Source organism: Gymnoscopelus braueri (genome assembly GCF_963280865.1).
Source record: "Gymnoscopelus braueri genome assembly, chromosome: 17".
Classification (NCBI taxonomy): domain Eukaryota; kingdom Metazoa; phylum Chordata; class Actinopteri; order Myctophiformes; family Myctophidae; genus Gymnoscopelus; species Gymnoscopelus braueri.
Window position 1 is genome coordinate 40,981,909 of NC_137617.1, and position 18,520 is coordinate 41,000,428.

Below are 18,520 nucleotides of genomic sequence, written 5' to 3' on the forward strand. Positions count from 1 at the left end.
GAATTCCTGCACGATTCCTCCTTGGTGTCCAGCTGCTCCTTCAGCTGGGTACTCAGACTGCATAGCTCAGTAAGTTCCTTCTCCAGATCTTGAACATGGTCTTGAGCCCGTTTCTCTGCTGCTTTTTGCTTTTTATCGACTGCACCAATGAGCTCAGCCTGGATTTTTATAATGGCAGACATCAGAGCGGTGAATTCCTGCACGATTCCTGCAATCTCATTTTCACCATCTTCCTGGTTTTGCTCCAACTTGTGTTTGAACTCCTGCACCCTCTGCAGCCTCTCATGGATCATGTTTTGCACTTTAGTCTCCACCTTCCCCAGCTGAGCCCTCTTCTCTTGACACTCTTGCTGGACAGGAACGATCTCGTGGTCATGGCTGTGCGTCCCAACGCAGATGTCACACAGAGTGACCCGCTCGGCTCTACAGAACAAGGTCAGGAGCCTGTTGTGTTTCTGACACATGCTGTTCTGCAAAGGGTCAATCAATGTGTGTCTCTGCAGATCTTTGAACCACTGACGTGGACCTAGATGAGTTCTACAGTAAGAGGTCTGACACTCCAGACAGGACTTGATGGCGTTGAGCTTGGGGTCTGTGCAGACGTCACAGACTACCTCTCCAGACTTGGAAAGTGTGGTATTGACTCTGAGATCCGCTATTCTCTCAAAGGCTGTCTTGTTGCTGGAGCTGAAAGTAGCCATTTCTGTAACATGCAACAAAAAAACATTGTTGTCAGGGGCATAATTGCACATTAACACAGTACAGTATAAACAGTTTCAGTATACACACAAGAAACGTGCGCTCCCCTGAGCACAGATTCCCGCCAGGCCAGAATGCCTACCAGGGACCGGCAAAGTTTGTTCCTCTCTCCTGGCGGGGATAAAAAGAATAGTTCAGCAGGCTAGCAGGGAAAAAAACGTTTCAAATACCCTATGAAATGGCTAGCATTCACGGCATTTGATTCCAACTACGTGTTTCGGAGTTGGAAACGCGTAGGGTAAGGTGGTATGGCATGGGTAGGACTCCTACATTGATTCAGCGTTTACAGTAGCCAACAGGTACCAACAAAAAGGGGGAAAAGGGCCTTAGCTTACATTGGGTCGCCATATCAACCTAAGGTAGCAAAACCAGAACCTAAAAAGTTGTTTATTAACCTACTCTTATTAACCTAGGGTTAAACTTACAGGAGATCTCACGACTCACGCCTAGTTGTAACTTCAAAAAGAGGTAATCTTTTTGTGATAATTAACAATGAAAAATAAAGTTTTGACTGCCTACTTCTCCTCGTAGCCTACTGCTACAAAGTGTCCTGTAGCCAAGCCCAATCTACAAGCTCACAATGAGTCGCATCGCGATGCATTATGAGCTTGTAGATCTGCTATTTTCAAATCGCCAAAATATATATGTATAGGGCTGAAGTGGTTAATGCATGTTTTGTAATAATAATCAAAATGTACAAACCTGACAGCTTATAATGTTGAAAAGGATGAGGCCGCACAGCTCTTAGCCACGATGCAAAAATGTATTAAAAGGTGCAAGAAACCAACGTTTTGACAATATAGTATTCCTCAGGGTTTGGGGTTCCTCAGGGGTTCCTTCCTCAGGGTTTAACAGAACCTGAATGCACACATCTCTTTATATAGGGGATGGGACAAAGGTGATGAACGCATCTCATGGGAGTGTCCTCAATCTACCCATCTACCCTGATGCAATCAGCATGGGTGTGGTGGATAATCCCATCACTGACAATAAGTGACCAACATACTATTTCAGTATGCCAAAGTGAATTGTGCACTTATTTTTCATTATTTCACTATTCTTATTAAATATTTACTCCACTACTAGTATCAGATCTACAAGCTCACAGCGCATCGCGATGCGACGCGTTGTGAGCTTCTAGATCGGCTATTTTCAAATAGCCAAAGTTTAATTAGGGCTGAAGTGGTTCATGTAGCCCATGTTTTGTAATAATAATCAACATTTCCAAAGTAACTAGTAACTTTAGTTTTCAAATAATTGTAGTGGAGTAAAAGTGCAATATTTGTCTCTGAGATGTAGTGGAAGAAGTAAAAGTATAGAAAATTGGAAATACTCCAGTAAAGTAAAAGTAGGCCTACCTCAAAATTGTACTCAAGTACAGTACTTGAGTAAATGTGCTTAGTTACTTTACACCACAGCTGATAGCACCAGACAAAAGGACAATTGATTGATTGAATACTTTATTAACAGTTTGCAAAGACAAGCACAGGGAAGTACAGTTAAATACAAGGTCTGTTCAGAGGATTTTAAACCCAAGAAAGCACTATATGGCTTGTTTCCATTGGAGTCCCTTGAATTAATCCAACCACTGGCATGGAGGAGGTGGAGATATGAGAGTAAACACTGTTACAGTAAGAATCTTCCACAGAAATACAACCAGAAAAGGTTCAATTTGAACAATCACTGAGCTTAAAGCCTCACTCCAGTATGTAACTTTTGAGACATTTAGATCGTGTCAAAGGTCATGTCTCACCTAGACACAGGGTCTGACACGAATTTTGACCTGATGGTCAAGATTCAATTTATCCCCAGAGCAAGCAGGTAGGCTCTATTAGTTCAAAGGTAAAAATGTCAGCGCAGCTTGCACAGGAAACCGGGTTCAAATCCGGGGTAGAAGAGGAAAGTTACATGCTGCTTTAAAAGTGTGGACGTCCCCAGAAGCTCAGCTAAACATATTGGTATCATCAGAGGTTAAATAAGCTGTTTTCTGGGAGTTTCACTTAGCCGAACTTAAACCCCATTTTATACACTGGCTATTGGAAAATAGCAAATCTACAAGCTCACAAGCTTGAAGGTCTGCTATTTTTTTCAAATGACATGCCCAAACTAGGGACAACAGGTTTAAACTTTATTATTTTACGTTGAGACCTGATACTACTGTCTTCTCTTCTGTGTTTGTTTAAAGGACTTCACAGGAAGTCGACTTGCTTTCTCTCCTCTGAATAAGGCCTCTGGTTCGAGTGGGAGTGATTGAATATGATGTAATATAAAATACCAGACTCTGGTATTTTATATTACATCATATTCAATCACTCCCACTCAAAATGTCAGGTATTTACACGGTGGAAATACTGTAATACCTTGAGATTGGACCTGCACCTAAAATAAATAACCCCCAAGAATGGAATGAATTCAGCCCATTGGCTCTAATCGCCACAGTGGTTGAGCACATAGAGAATCCCCACAATTCCCCTTTCAAAGTAATGATAATGATAATGAGCTCTTATTTAGCACTTTTCATACATTGAAATGCAGCTCAAAGTGCTGTACACAGAAAAATGTCAAAATAGATGATAAAAAATGACAAAAATCAAATCAAACAAAACAGCAGCAACATCTATAGGTGCTGAGCAAAGTACTGTAGGCCTGTTTTGCACTGCAAACCTCCAAAATGAGAATGAGAAAACGTTTTGTTATTTATTTTTTTGCACTCTCTCTCTCTCTCTCTTTTTTCTTTTCTTTTGTTTAAAAATCTTTTTTGTTACGATTTTATTTTTTATCATTATTGTTGCTATTATTATTACCTATGCTGCTGCATTGTCTGAAGGAAGCCGAACAACAATAAGTTGGACTCTTATGTGCCTCTGTACACAAGATGTAACAATAAAGCACAACCTTGAACCTTGAACCTTGAGCCTTGAGTGAGGTCATTGTCATCAGCTGACATTGTCATCTGTATGCTATTAGATTTAAATTAGGCTATTCATATTATGACAGTGCTGATTGGCCACATATGATAATGACATTGTGATTATGCCTCAGTCAGAGCCTCAATCAGCTGTAGTTTCAGTTGACATGCTAATGTATTTCCCCCAGACATGTTTGCTAGCTAAGCTATATGACATTTATGGTAAAGGTTTTGTATTTGCCTTGTATTGTATAAGGTATTGTGTTTTGGGCCGCGACCCACAATTTTTAAGGGTCGCGAGTAAATACCCCTTTAACTGGGGTTTGCCTAGGGCCTCCTGATCCCTAAGGACGCCCCTGATCTCTTACCTCTTCTTGCATCTAGCCTACACGGATTGTGCCTCGATCGTGTCGTGATTGTCAACTTTTCACTTTCATTTCCTTCCTTTCAGTCCAACATAATGTTAAGAGACAGAAGCATTATCAATACCTTGGTCTATAATCCTGTTATTTTGGCTCTAATATGCCTTTAAAACGTGCAGCCATATAGTTGTGAATGTTACTTCAATCACAGGTGTTTCTCAAACAGTCAATTAAATGAGTAGTTCACCCCCAAAAAATACTTATCTTCTATCAATTACAGACCCCATGATACCATTGAATTCACAGAGATTCTTTTGATTTCGTTGCATTCCTAAGCCAATAACTTGATGACCGGTGGAGTCTCCGGTAGGCAGTGACGGCTCCAGAGAATTGTGACTAGGGGGGCTATGGGGGGGGCTGGCTTTTTTAGAGCAGGAATTTTGGCAACAAACAATAATGAATAATACTAATACGACAATCAAGATTCAATGAGCCTAGTTTAATAAACCACATAATGTAAATACACATTACAAAATGTTTAGTGTTATACATGACATCACAAAGATGTGAAACAATCAGACAGTCCAAAAAAAGTTCCAAAAAGTTCCTTCCTTGGGCACCAGAGGGAGCAGAGTGCACTAATTAACTTTGGTTCAGTGTTGTAGTAGTCTGTGAGATCTGCAGAGTGTAAATGGACAGACCGACGGTAGGAGATGCTTTGAGTAGGATTGAGTCTCCTACCTCTTTGAGTCTCCTACAGAGTCTCCTATTGACCAATGACCCGGTCATCAAAGTATTGGCTCAGGAATGCGACAAAAATTCAAGGCTTCACGGGGGGTGTGTAATTGATATAAAACAAGTACTTTTTTTGGGTGAACTGCTCCTTTAATGTTGGCTCACTGGAGAGACGTACTGCTACACTAAATGGAACAGAGCTTTAATTAGTGTCATTGTAGGAAGTTACATTACATAACAACTGTTCAGTATGTCAATGTATGGCTGGTGAAAAAAGTCTAGAAAAGGTTCTAATGACTTTGGCAGGTTGTAATGAGCCTCTTAACCCTTTTAGACCTGAGGCTGATTATAAAAACGTCTTCTAAATCCTGACCTAAGTTTTCTGAAAAACTTCAAATATTTATTCAAAATTGCAAAAAGTGTATGTCGCTATATACTGTATATAGCAACAACAACCCCAAAAGGGGTTCCCATCTTGAATGGTATCGTTACAAATAGGGGTTCCCTCCCTAAATGGGTTAAATTTATCAGGTTCACTGTTACTTCTAGCTGTATAGATCAGCAAATGTTCTCATTGTTTAATACTTTGTTGTACCATGGTGTGGCGTGCTGACAACTGTTTTCAGTACTGCGGATGGGGCGTGTTGAGCTTGCAGATTTTGACACGCGACACCATGGTGTGACAGAGCATAGATTAGGCATTACTTTTCTCCCTCCTGTTCTTTGGCTGCTTGTGCAATCTACTTTCTCTCTTCTTCCAGATTAGAACCAGTGAGGCTTGTGTGTGTGTGTGTGTGTGTGTGTGTGTGTGTGTGTGTGTGTGTGTGTGTGTATACAGTGTGCCCCCCCAGCTTGAATCTAAGTGTTAACCGTGCCAAATACTCATTGTTATTGATGGGAGACTGTGCGTTCCCATGGCAAAAGGCATGAGTGTGGTTGTCGTGGCAATGAGGAGAGTGTTGTGTTGATGAGTGGTGGCTGGAGTCAAACAGCTTGATGTGTGTTGCTTCAGGGCTACTTATGATCAGTAGACTCACCCATTGTGTCTGAGATACACCATGAGAAGCTGATTTGAGAAAAAACCCAAGAAACTACATGAAAACATTAAGATATAAAAAGAAAAATGAAAAAAAGGAATCTGAGTTCTGAGTTTTTAAATGGTTTATTTACATTGTGTTAGAAATACAGTAAAACATTCCGTGACACCATTATAAATATTAAATGCCTAGTCAGCTAAATGGTCAGACTGTACTTGCAGAATGAGACATGATCTAAAAGAAAATCTTGATGAAAATAAAAATGTGTTAATGAAAAAAAAAAGTGAATAAAACAAAAAAGTGAATAAAACAAATACATCACATTAACATAGATTGATTTTTTTTTTTTGTGATTCTATTCAGTACTACGTGTATGTTTTTCATCTGAGAGCATCAGTCTTTGGCCAATCACATGACAACATTAAAGTGTGCATAGTTACATAAGCACAAGGTAAACTCAAAAACAAAAGTTAGTGTAGCACATGGATTGAATGCACAATACTGTTATTTAGTTTGATCCATATGCTACCCGGGATTCGAACCTGACATGAGATACCAAATTTCTACTGCTCTTCCAATGAGGCATCTACATTTGGACAGGAGAGATTCTGCTCTCTGAGCTTCAGGCTGTACTACTTGTCAGCCAGTAGCTGTCCTCCCCGACACTGGGGTGTACATTTCTCAATGGAAGCATATAGGGAGACGACCTCCAATCACTGCAGATGTATTAGTTATATTGTATTAACATACTCTACCAAGCATTCAGATTGATTAAACTAACGTTGATTTATTCCCCCCTGATGCATTATGAACACTCAACTCAAACAATTAATGTTTTCTGAAGACATTTGTAGGTTAGTGTCCCCTTCAGCCTTATTACATATATTTTTTCATCCAAGCTTTGATCAAAACATGGAAAAACAAAAAATATAGTAATCATGAACTCATTAATGCTAAGAAGCAATAGCTGTGTTAGATTAAATATGCTTTTAATGAGGCCTGTTACCTCATTCACCCACCAATCACTCAGTATGACTGACAGCCGTGATGACCAATGGTGCTAGGTTATTGTCTACATATTCATTGTCACAGGGATTAAAGTACGGGTAGATTCTCTCAGTGAAGTGGCAGCCAGTGAAAGAATAAATGAGGCATCTGGCCTCCACGTCATAGAATGAAACGACGCCTTCTTCATAATCCACAAACACCCCAACCTTCTCCACCTTCCTCCAGTTCACTTGGAGTTCAGGGAGACTGAAGGCTTCATATCTATCAAGGATGAAATGTAAAGCCCAGAGTCCATTGTCAGGATGCAGAGGAAGTATCTCTCTCCTGTTAATAGACTCTGTGGCCACTCCTATTTCCCATTCCATCTTCTTTGCTACGTACACCTCAAAGTAGAATTTCCCTGAGGAGAAGCCTGTCGTTCCCAAAACCGCTAATTTGTTGAAAAACATCCTTTCTCTTGTGATATGCCTTTGTGCTTGTGCTGTGGTTGTGTAGCTCACTTGTTTCCCATCAATAGACAAGACAAGATGTTCCTGTGCTGTTGAAGGATCGAGAACAACATCCACTGCATACTGTTGCATCGTCCTTAGAGCAGCATCACTTAACATCTGTGTCTCGCAGAACTTCTTCATCTCCTTACTCATCTGATTAACTGTCATTTTCAGATGAGAAATTATTCTTCTTAAAGATTCCCGCATGGGCTCAGTTCCAAGCTGGCTGCTGGCCATAATGACAGACCAGTCCTTAGTGTTTGGGAGGACGGACTGGGATGGAAAGTTCTGAAGGAGCTGGAGGTTGTCCTTGGTGTCCAGCTGCTCCTTCAGCTGGGTACTCAGACTGCGTAGCTCAGTAAGTTCCTTTTCCAGATCTTGAACATGGTCTTGAGCCCGTTTCTCTGCTGCTTTTTGCTTTTTATCGACTGCACCAATGAGCTCAGCCTGGCTTTTTTCAATGGCAGACATCAGAGCGGTGAATTCCTGCACGATTCCTGCAATCTCGTTTTCATCATCTTCCTGGTTTTGCTCCAACTTGTGTTTGAACTCCTGCACCTTCTGCAGCCTCTCATGGATCATGTTTTGCACTATAGTCTCCGCCTTCCAAAGCTGAGCCCTCTTCTCTCGACACGCTTGCTGGACAGGAACGACCTTGTGGGCCTGGCTGTGCGTCCCAACGCAGATGTCACACAGAGTGACCTGCTCGGCTCTACAGAACAACGTCAGGAGTCTGTTGTGTTTCTGACACATGCTGTCTCCCAGGTTTTCCACAGGGTCAATCAATGTGTGTCTCTGCAGACCTTTGACCCTCTGATGTGGCTCTAGATGAGTTCCACAGTAAGAGGTCTGACACTCCAGACAGGACTTGACGGCGTTGAGGTTGGGGTCCGTGCAAATATCACAGACTACCTCTCCAGACTTGGAAAGTGTTTGGGCTGGGCTGCTGCTGTCTGTCACTCTGACAGACCTCATGAACTGGGCAGCGAGCTCTGAGATGAAAGTATTGACTCTGAGATCCGGTCTTCTCTCAAAGGCTGTCTTGCAGAGCGGGCACTGATAGATAACAGTGGTATCCCAGTAGCCTGTGATGCAGGCTTTACAGAAGTTGTGTCCACATGGAGTAGACACTGGATTCTCAAACACAGCCAGACAAATGGAACACAGGAACTGATCTTCACAAAGGAGGCTGGAGCTGGAAGTAGCCATTTCTGTAACATGCAACAAAAAACATTGTTGTCAGGGGCATAATTTCACATTAACACTACACAGGATAAAAAGCTACAGTATATACACAAGAAATGTGCACTTTTATAATCCCAAGTGCAGGATGAGCTATCAACTTCCTTATTTTTTAATTACCAGGAAATTATACTCTAAAATACCATTACAACAGTACTTGGTAAAAAAAAAAAGTAAGAAAAAAAAGGTCCAGTAGCTGTGGGAAACCAGAAAGGAAAAGTGATTCTTGAGACCCTGAGCAGAAAATCCTATGGGGCTCTTCTGACCATCTAGAATGAGTCTTTGGGGCGTGGGCTTATTGCTCTATCAACATAATTCTGTTTGCTGCTGCCTTTGAGTTATTTTTCTTTTGTTCTCTTTTATTTTCTCTGCACTGTAACTGTATCTATACATTTGTACTTGTTTTGTTTTATGCATCCTAAGGTCATTTTATGATTGTATTATTGTGTTTGCTTTGCTTGATGTTTTGCGTAAAGCACATTGAATTGCCTAGTTGTTGAAATGTGCTATACAAATAAAATTGCCTTGCCTTGCCTTGCCTAGGCTCCAAAAAATAAAAATAAAGTTTTGACTGCCTACTTCTCCTCGTAGCCTACTGCTACAAAGTGTCCTGTTTCACAAGGTATCATAATGTATAAGACGTATAACAATCTTTTGAAAATAGCAGAACTGCAAGACGCAAAAAATAGTTAAAAAGCAAAGATCTACAAAGCTTTCACATAACAGTCAGAAGAGAGACACATTACAAATATTAGTTTTTTTTCAAATGAACGTTTGACTCATGGTAGATTGTGGCCTCACTGCATCACTCTCACAATACACCCTCACCCATCTCACCCTCACCTACAGTGATGGAAGAAGTACTCACATGTTTTACTTAAGTAAAAGTATCAATACTGCAATGTAGATATACTGTACTCTGTTACAAGTAGAAGTCCTGTATTCAAAATGTACTTGAGTAAAAGTACAAAAGTATCAGCATCTGTAAAGTACCAAAAGTAAAAATACTCATTGTGCAGAATGTAACCGAAAATAGCCAAGCCCAATCTACAAGCTCACAATGAGTCGCATCGCGATGCATTATGAGCTTGTAGATCTGCTATTTTCAAATCGCCAAAATATATATGTATAGGGCTGAAGTGGTTAATGCATGTTTTGTAATAATAATCAAAATGTAAAAACCTGACAGCTTATAAAGTTGAAAAGGATGAGGCCGCACAGCTCTTAGCCACGATGCAAAAATGTATTAAAAAGTAGGAAACCAACGTTTTGACAATATAGTATTCCTCAGGGTTTGGGGTTCCTCAGGGGTTCCTTCCTCAGGGTTTAACAGAACCTGAATGCACACATCTCTTTATATAGGGGATGGGACAAAGGTGATGAACTCATCTCATGGGAGTGTCCTCAATCTACCCATCTACCCTGATGCAATCAGCATGGGTGGGGTGGATAATCCCATCACTGACAATAAGTGACCAACATACTATTTCAGTATGCCAAAGTGAATTGTGCCCTTATTTTTCATTATTTCACTATTCTTATTAAATATTTACGCCACTACTAGTATCAGATCTACAAGCTCACAGCGCATCGCGATGCGACGCGTTGTGAGCTTCTAGATCGGCTATTTTCAAATAGCCAAAGTTTAATTAGGGCTGAAGTGGTTCATGTAGCCCATGTTTTGTAATAATAATCAACATTTCCAAAGTAACTAGTAACTTTAGTTCTCAAATAATTGTAGTGGAGTAAAAGTGCAATATTTGTCATGTAGTGGAGCAGAAGTAAAAGTATAGAAATTTGGAAATACTCCAGTAAAGTAAAAGTAGGCCTACCTCAAAATTGTACTCAAGTACAGTACTTGAGTAAATGTACTTAGTTACTTTACACCACGGCTGATAGCACCAGACAAAAGGACAATTGATTGATTGAATACTTTATTAACAGTTTGCAAAGACAAGCACAGGGAAGTACAGTTACAGTAAATACAAGGTCTGTTCAGAGGATTTTAAACCCAAGAAAGCACTATATGGCTTGTTTCCATTGGGGTCCCTTGAATTAATCCAACCACTGGCATGGAGGAGGTGGAGATATGAGAGTAAACACTGTTACAGTAAGAATCTTCCACAGAAATACAACCAGAAAATGTTCAATTTGAACAATCACTGAGCTTAAAGCCTCACTCCAGTATGTCACTTTTGAGACATTTAGATGGTGTCAAAGGTCATGTCTCACATAGACACAGGGTCTGACACGAATTTTGACCTGATGGTCAAGATTCAATTTATCCCCAGAGCAAGCAGGTAGGCTCTATTAGCTCAAAGGTAAAAATGTCAGCGCAGCTTGCACAGGAAACCGGGTTCAAATCCGGGGTAGAAGAGGAAAGTTACATGCTGCTTTAAAAGTGTGGACGTCCCCAGAAGCTCAGCTAAACATATTGGTATCATCAGAGGTTAAATAAGCTGTTTTCTGGGAGTTTCACTTAGCCGAACTTAAACCCCATTTTATACAGTGGCTATTGGAAAATAGCAAATCTACAAGCTCACAAGCTTGAAGGTCTGCTATTTTTTTTAAATGACATGCCCAAACTAGGGACAAGTTCAACAGGTTTAAACTTTATTATTTTACGTTGAGGCCTGATACGTCTTCTCTTCTGTGTTTGTTTGCAGGACTTCACAGGAAGTCGACTTGCTTTCTCTCCTCTGAATAAGGCCTCTGGTTCGAGTGGGAGTGATTGAATATGATGTAATATAAAATACCAGACTCTGGTATTTTATATTACATCATATTCAATCACTCCCACTCAAAATGTCCGGTATTTACACTGTGGAAATACTGTAATACCTTGAGATTGGACCTGCTCCTAAAATAAATAACCCCCAAGAATGGAATGAATTCAGCCCATTGGCTCTAATCGCCACAGTGGTTGAGCACACAGAGAATCCCCACAATTCCCCTTTCAAAGTAATGCTAATGATAATGAGCTCTTATTTAGCACTTTTAATACATTGAAATGCAGCTCAAAGTGCTGTACAATACAGCAAAAGTCAAAATAGATGATAAACAATACAAAAATCAAATCAAACAAAACAGCAGCAACATCTATAGGTGCTGAGCAAAGTTCTGTAGGCCTGTTTTGCACTGCAAACCTCCAAAATGAGATAAAACGTTTTGTTATTTATTTTTTTGCACTCTCTCTCTCTCTCTTTCTTTTGTTATTTAATTTTTTTTAATCTTTTTAGTTACGGTTTTATTATTATCATTATTGTTATTATTATTATTACCTATGCTGCTGCATTGTCTGAAGGAAGCCGAACAACAATAAGTTGGAATCTTATGTGCCTCTGTACACAAGATGTAACAATAAAGCACAACCTTGAACCTTGAACCTTGAGCCTTGAGTGAGGTCATTGTCATCAGCTGACATTGTCATCTGTTTGCTACTAGATTTAAATTAGGCTATTCATATTATGACAGTGTTGATTGGCCACATATGATAATGACATTGTGATTATAGCCTCAGTCAGAGCCTCAATCAGCTGTAGTTTCAGTTGACATGCTAATGTGTTTCCCCCAGACATGTTTGCTATAGCTGCTATATGACATTTATAGTAAATGTATTCACTAACGTTGATTTATTCCCCCTGATGCACTATGAACACTCAAATCAAACAATTAACGTTTTCTGAAGACATTTACATTAGTGTCCCCTTCAGCCTTATTATTTTTTTTGATCAAAAATTGTGGATGGAAAAACACAAAAAATATAGTAATCATGAACTTATTAATGCTAAAACGCAATAGCTGTTTTAGATTAAATGCTTTTAATGAGGCCTGTTACCTCATTCACCCACCAATCACTCAGCATGACTGACCGCAGTGATGACCAATGGTCCTAGGTTTGCTCCATATTCATTGTTACAGGGATTAAGGTATGGGTAGATTCTCTCAGTGAAGTGGCAGCCAGTGAAAGAATAAATGAGGCATCTGGCCTCCACGTCATAGAATGAGACGCAGCTTTCTTCATAATCCACAAACACCCCAACCTTCTCCACCTTCCTCCGGTAGACTGGGTTGTCAGGGATACTGAAGGCTTCATGCTTATCAAGGATAAACAATAAAGCCCAAAGTCCACTGTCAGGATGCCGAGGAACTGCCTCTCTCCTGTTAATAGACTCAGTGGCCACACCTATACACCACTCCATCTTCGTTCCCACATAAACCTCAAAGTAGAACTTCCCTGAAGAGAAGCCCATAGTTCCCAGAACAGAAAAACTATTGGAAAACGTTATTCCATTTGTAAGGAGCCTTTGTATTTTGGTACCGTAGCTCACTTGTTTCCCATCATCAGACAAGACAAGGTTTTGCTGTGCTGTTGAAGGATCGAGAACAACGTCCACTGCATACTGTTGCATCCTCCTTAGAGCAGCATCACTTAACAGTGTATCGCAGAACTTCTTGATCTCCTGCCTCATCTGATTAACTGTCATTTTCAGATGAGAAATTCTACTTCGTAATGATTCCCACAGGGGCTCAGTTCCAAGCTGGCTGCTGGCCATAATGATAGACCAGTCCTTAGTGTTTGGGAGGATGGAGTGGGATGGAAAGTTCTGAAGGAGTTGTAGGTTGTCCTTGGTGTCCAGCAGCTCCTTCAGCTGGGTACTCAGAAACTGTAGCTCAGAAATTTCCTTTTCCAGATCTTGAACATGGTCCTGAGCCCGTTTCTCTGCTTCTTTTAGCTTTTTATCAACTGCATCAATGAGCTCAACCTGACTTTTTTCAATGGCAAACATCAGAAAAGAGAATTCCTGCACAATTCCTGCAATCTCATTTTCACCGTCTTCCTGGCTTTGCTCCACCTCACGTTTGAACTCCTGCACCTTCATCAGCCTCTCATGGATCATGTTTTGCACTTTAGTTTCCGCCTTCCCCAGCTGAGCCAACTTCTCTCTACATTCTTGCTGGACAGGAACGACCTTGTGGGACTGGCTGTGCGTCCCAACGCAGATGTCACACAGAGTGACCTGCTCGGCTCTACAGAACAACGTCAGGAGCCTGTTGTGTTTCTGACACATGCTGTCTCCCAGGTTCTCCACAGGGTCAATCAGTGTGTGTTTCAGCAGACCTTTGACCCTCTGATGTGGCTCTAGATGAGTTCCACAGTAAGAGGTCTCACACTCCAGACATGACTTGATGGCGTTGAGCTTGGGGTCCGTGCAGACGTCACAGACTACCTCTCCAGATTTGGAAAGTGTTTGAGCTGGGCTGCTGCTGTCTGTCACTCTGACAGACCTCATGAACTGGGCAGCGAGCTCTGAGATGAAAGTATTGACTCTGAGATCCGGTCTTCTCTCAAAGGCTGTCTTGCAGAGCGGGCACTGATAGATAACAGTGGTATCCCAGTAGCCTGTGATACAGGCTTTACAGAAGTTGTGTCCACATGGAGTAGACACTGGATTCTCAAACACAGCCAGACAAATGGAACACAGGAACTGATCTTCACAAAGGAGGCTGGAGCTGGCAGTAGCCATTTCTGTAACATGCAACAAAAAAACATTGTTGTCAGGGGCATAATTGCACATTAACACAGCGCAGAATAAACAGCTACAGTATACACACAAGAAATGTGCTCTCCCCCCTGAGCAGATCCCCGCCAGTCCAGGTTGCCTACCAAGCACCGGCAAAGTTTGTTCCAGCCTCCTGGCGGGGATAAAAAGAATAGTTCTGCAGGCTAGCAGAAAAATATAACTTTTTAAAGACCCTATGAAATGGTTAGCATTCATGCCCTTTGATTCCATCTACGTGTTTACTTTAAAAAGGAAACACGTAGGGTAGAGTATGGCATGGGTAGGACATGTCTCCTATATTGATTGGGGTTTACAGTAGCCAACAGGACTCATCAAAAAAGGGCTGTAGCTTACATTGGGTCGCTCGCCATATCAAGCTAAGGTAGCAAAACCAGAACCTATAAAGTTGTTTATTAAGCTACTCTTAGCCTTAACCTGAGGTTAAACTTACAGGAGATCTCACACCTAGGTGTAACTTCAAACAGAGGTGATTCCATTTTTGTGATAATCAACAATGAAAAAGAAAGATAACGCTTAGGTTTTGTATGCCTATACTTCTCCTCATAGCCTACTGCTACACAGTGCTGCAGCCTGGTGGCCAGATAAAATCATTGTTATTGTATTGTATTGTGTTTCCATAGATTGCTCTCACCCTCTGCAGTAGGAATCTGGCAGAATTCATAGCAATTGGGGCAGGGCATAACATTTGTATAAAAGCATTTAATTGGACTAAAAGTTTTAATTTTCACCATCTTCCTGGCTTTGCTCCATCTCATGTTTGAACTTGTGCGCTTTTATAATCCCAACAGTACTTGGTAAAAAAAAAACAAGAATGAATATGACTTGACAGTCATATTATTAGCAGATGCATGCTGTATTGTGTGTGTGTGTGTGTGTGTGTGTGTGTGTGTGTGTGTGTGTGTGTGTGTGTGTGTGTGTGTGTGTGTATGTGTGTGTGTGTGTGCGCGCCGTGTGTGTGCGGCTTGTCAGCGTGTGTGTGTGATTGTTATCATAGACCTGCTTGTTTCTCGCCTAATCGCCCTGAAGGGCTTTAAATTTCAATAATACTTAATACTTAATAAATACATAAATACATTTACCCAAAAGTAACAACAAAACGAAGTATTTCCTTGCTTACGGCAATGAAAGTATTCCATAAGTATTGGGCTGGGCGGACAAGTTCGCCTCGGAAAACAAATGAGAAAATAATAAAAAACTCGCCCCAAAACACACTCGCCCCCTATTCTATATACTGCCGATTTGCCTGTAATACCGCCGGATTTGCCCAGGGGCGACTGTGTTGTGGGGCGAGCGTTTTGGTATTTCCCCCGTTGTTGAGCCACATTGAATGTGCGCCGCCAAACGCAAATTATGTTTTTTATGTAAGTGTTGGCAACCTTCTTAGACAACACACGGGTCTTCCCAACAATAGCGAAGATTAAAGTCAGGGTGAACATGGCCAAATATAACTTAATAGTCCAACTAGGTCTGAGGAAGCACGCTAGCGTTTTGGGGCGAGCATTTTGGTATTTCCCCCGTTGTTGAGGCACATTGAATGTGCGCCGCTAAACGCTAATTATGTTTTTTATATAAGTGTTGGCAACCTTCTTAGACAACACACAGGTCTTCCCAACAATAGCGAAGATTAAAGTCAGGGTGAACATGGCCAAATAATAACTTAATAGTCCAACTAGGTCTGAGGAAGCACGCTAGCATTTAGTCTGTAGTCCGCAATCAGGACTGAGAAGCCTTGATTTCCTCAGGGAGGGGAGGGGGCGGAAGGGGTGGTACTGCTGGGACGACGGGCCGTCTCCCCATTGGCTTAAACGGGGAAGTGTTCCCAATGCTCCCCATTGGCTTAAAGTAGTGAAGGACAGCCAGGACAGCCAATGACAAATAGGTGTCGCGGATGAAATAGATGTCGCAGATGACGATGTCTCTGTCTCTTTGTAGAGCAGATTGCATCTGCTAAAAAAAGACTTAATGGCCATTTAGGGGACAGATACTGGCATGCAACAAACAAGACAATAAGAAAAATGCAGGTTTTCTAGAATTTTCTGCTTGGCAGTCTTTAAGAGTCATACAGTAGGTGAAAGCACTTCTTTGCTACGTACATTAACATGTGTAATATTTTGTAAACCATAAAAAGATACCTTTTAGGGTTTAATAAATAGCTCACAAAATACAAATACATGTCAAAAGTGATCACTTACCTCTTCTTGTTTAGGTAACAACACGGTCGGAGACTGTACTGTGACTGTCAACCTTTCACTTTCATTTCCGCCCTCTGCAGTCAAATCATAGATATATATCTATGAGTCAAACCACATGGCTGTCTCTGATCCAACCGGTCTAACATGCGTCAAATGTGGTGTGGGTTCATGTTCTTAAAGAGACAGTGTCCTCAATACATTCGTCTAAGCAAATGTTTATGGCTCGCCTCTAACTCTAATAACCTTGCATGTTGTGAATGAGTATTTTAGATTGATCAGGTTCACTGTTACTTCAAGCTGTGTTCATTGTTTTGAATCCTTGAAGCATTTTTTATACTTTGTTGTACCATGGTGTGGCATGCTGAAAACAGCCAATCTACAGATTTTGGCACGCGACACCATGGTGTGACAGAGCATAGATTAGGCATTACTTTTCTCCCTCCTGTTCTCTGGCTGCTCGTGCAATCTACTTTCTCTCTTCTTCCAGATTGGAACCAGTGAAGCGTGTGTGTGTGTGTGTGTGTGTGTGTGTGTGTGTGTGTGTGTGTGTGTGTGTGTGTGTGTGTATAGTGCCCCCCCCCACCCCCATCGAGCTTGAATCTAAGTGTTATCCGTGCCAAATACTCATTGTTGCTGATGGGAGACTGCGTTCCCATGGCAATAGGCAGAGTGTGGTTGTCGTGACAATGAGGAGAGTGTTGTGTTAAGGATGATGAGTGTTGGCTGGAGTCAAACAGCTTGATGTGTGTTGCTTCAGGGCTGCTTATGATGAGTAGACTACCCATTGTGTCTGAGATACACCATGAGAAACTGATTAGAGCAAAAACTCAAGAAACTAAATGAAAAAGTTAAGATATAAACCAGGAAAAAAAATAAAAGAGATCTGAGATCTGAGTTCTTAAATATAAGCTGGTTTATTTACATTGTGTTAGAAATACAGTAAAACATTCCGTGACACCATTATACATAGTAAAATGACTAGTTAGATGGATTCTAAATGGTCAGAATGTACTTGCAGAATGAGACATGATCTAAAAGAAAATCTTAAAATAAATAAATGATCAAATTTAATGGACTTAAGTCTGAGTTAATAAAATAAATCACATTAACATAGATTTATATTTCATATCGTATGAGCTTACATTAACAATGTTTTTTGGGGTGATTCTATTTACTAAGTTATTCTGTGTTTTATCTGAGAGCATCAGTCTTTGGCCAATCACAACTTTAAAGGCTCACTGAAAGTCCATATAAAATAAAGAGTATTGAGGCTTTGTGTTATTTTTGACTGTATTAAACATACGGCAGGGAACTACAGTGCACACTTTCAGCATCAGCTTGCTAGACAGTAAAATAGGTAGAAATCAAATAGACTAGAGCATTCAATGCAGGTACAATACCATCAACACCTTCATATCATTCACCTGACATCAGTGTCATTACATTTATATAACCCCTTTTGCTCACCTCAAATGACTTGAAACACTTTGCACATCATGCAAAGTGTGCATATACATAATGCACAAGGTAAACTCTAAAACAAAAATATGTGTTTTATACAGTATTGTCCATTTGATCCATGTGCTACCCGGGATTCGAACCTGACAAGAGATACCACATTTCTACCGCTCTTTCAATGAGGCGTCTGCATTTGGACAGGAGAGATTCTGCTCTCTGAGCTTCAGGCTGGAAGCATAGGGAGACGACATCCAACCACTGCAGATGTATTAGTTATATTGTATTAACATTATCTACCAAGCAAACAGATTGATTAAACTAACATTGATTTTTTTTCCCCCCTGATGCACTATGAACACTCAACTCAAACAATTAATGTTTTCTGAAGACATTTAGGTCAGTGTCCCCTTAAGCCTTTTTATATTTTTTTCACCCAAGCTTTGATCAAAAAATTGTGGATGGAAAAACACAAAAAATATAGTAATCATGAACTCATTAATGCTAAAAAGCAATAGCTGTTTTAGATTAAATGCTTTTAATGAGGCCTGTTACCTCATTCACCCACCAATCACTCAGTATGACTGACAGCAGTGATGACCAATGGTGCTAGGTTATTGTCTACATATTCATTGTTACAGGGATTAAAGTACGGGTAGATTCTCTCAGTGAAGTGGCAGCCAGTGAAAGAATAAATGAGGCATCTGGCCTCCACGTCATAGAATGAGACGACGCCTTCTTCATAA

At 40.8% G+C, this 18,520-nt stretch overlaps 1 protein-coding gene and 1 pseudogene across 2 annotated transcripts in view; one reads left to right on the forward strand and one right to left on the reverse strand.

Annotated features, from left to right (window-relative positions):
* Positions 1 to 18,520, forward strand: part of LOC308105145 (neurotrypsin-like) — a 105,757-nt pseudogene that overhangs the window by 16,960 nt on the left and 70,277 nt on the right. The window lies entirely within an intron of this gene.
* On the reverse strand, positions 12,397 to 16,795 carry LOC308104363 (E3 ubiquitin-protein ligase TRIM39-like; the record flags this gene model as incomplete). The annotated part of the gene is made up of 2 exons (XM_080454775.1): positions 16,320 to 16,795; positions 12,397 to 14,072 (listed from the first exon to the last, which is right to left on the reverse strand). Exon 2 carries the CDS (start codon positions 14,068 to 14,070, stop codon positions 12,397 to 12,399), a length of 1,674 nt encoding a protein of 557 aa, XP_080310901.1. The 5' UTR covers positions 14,071 to 14,072; positions 16,320 to 16,795.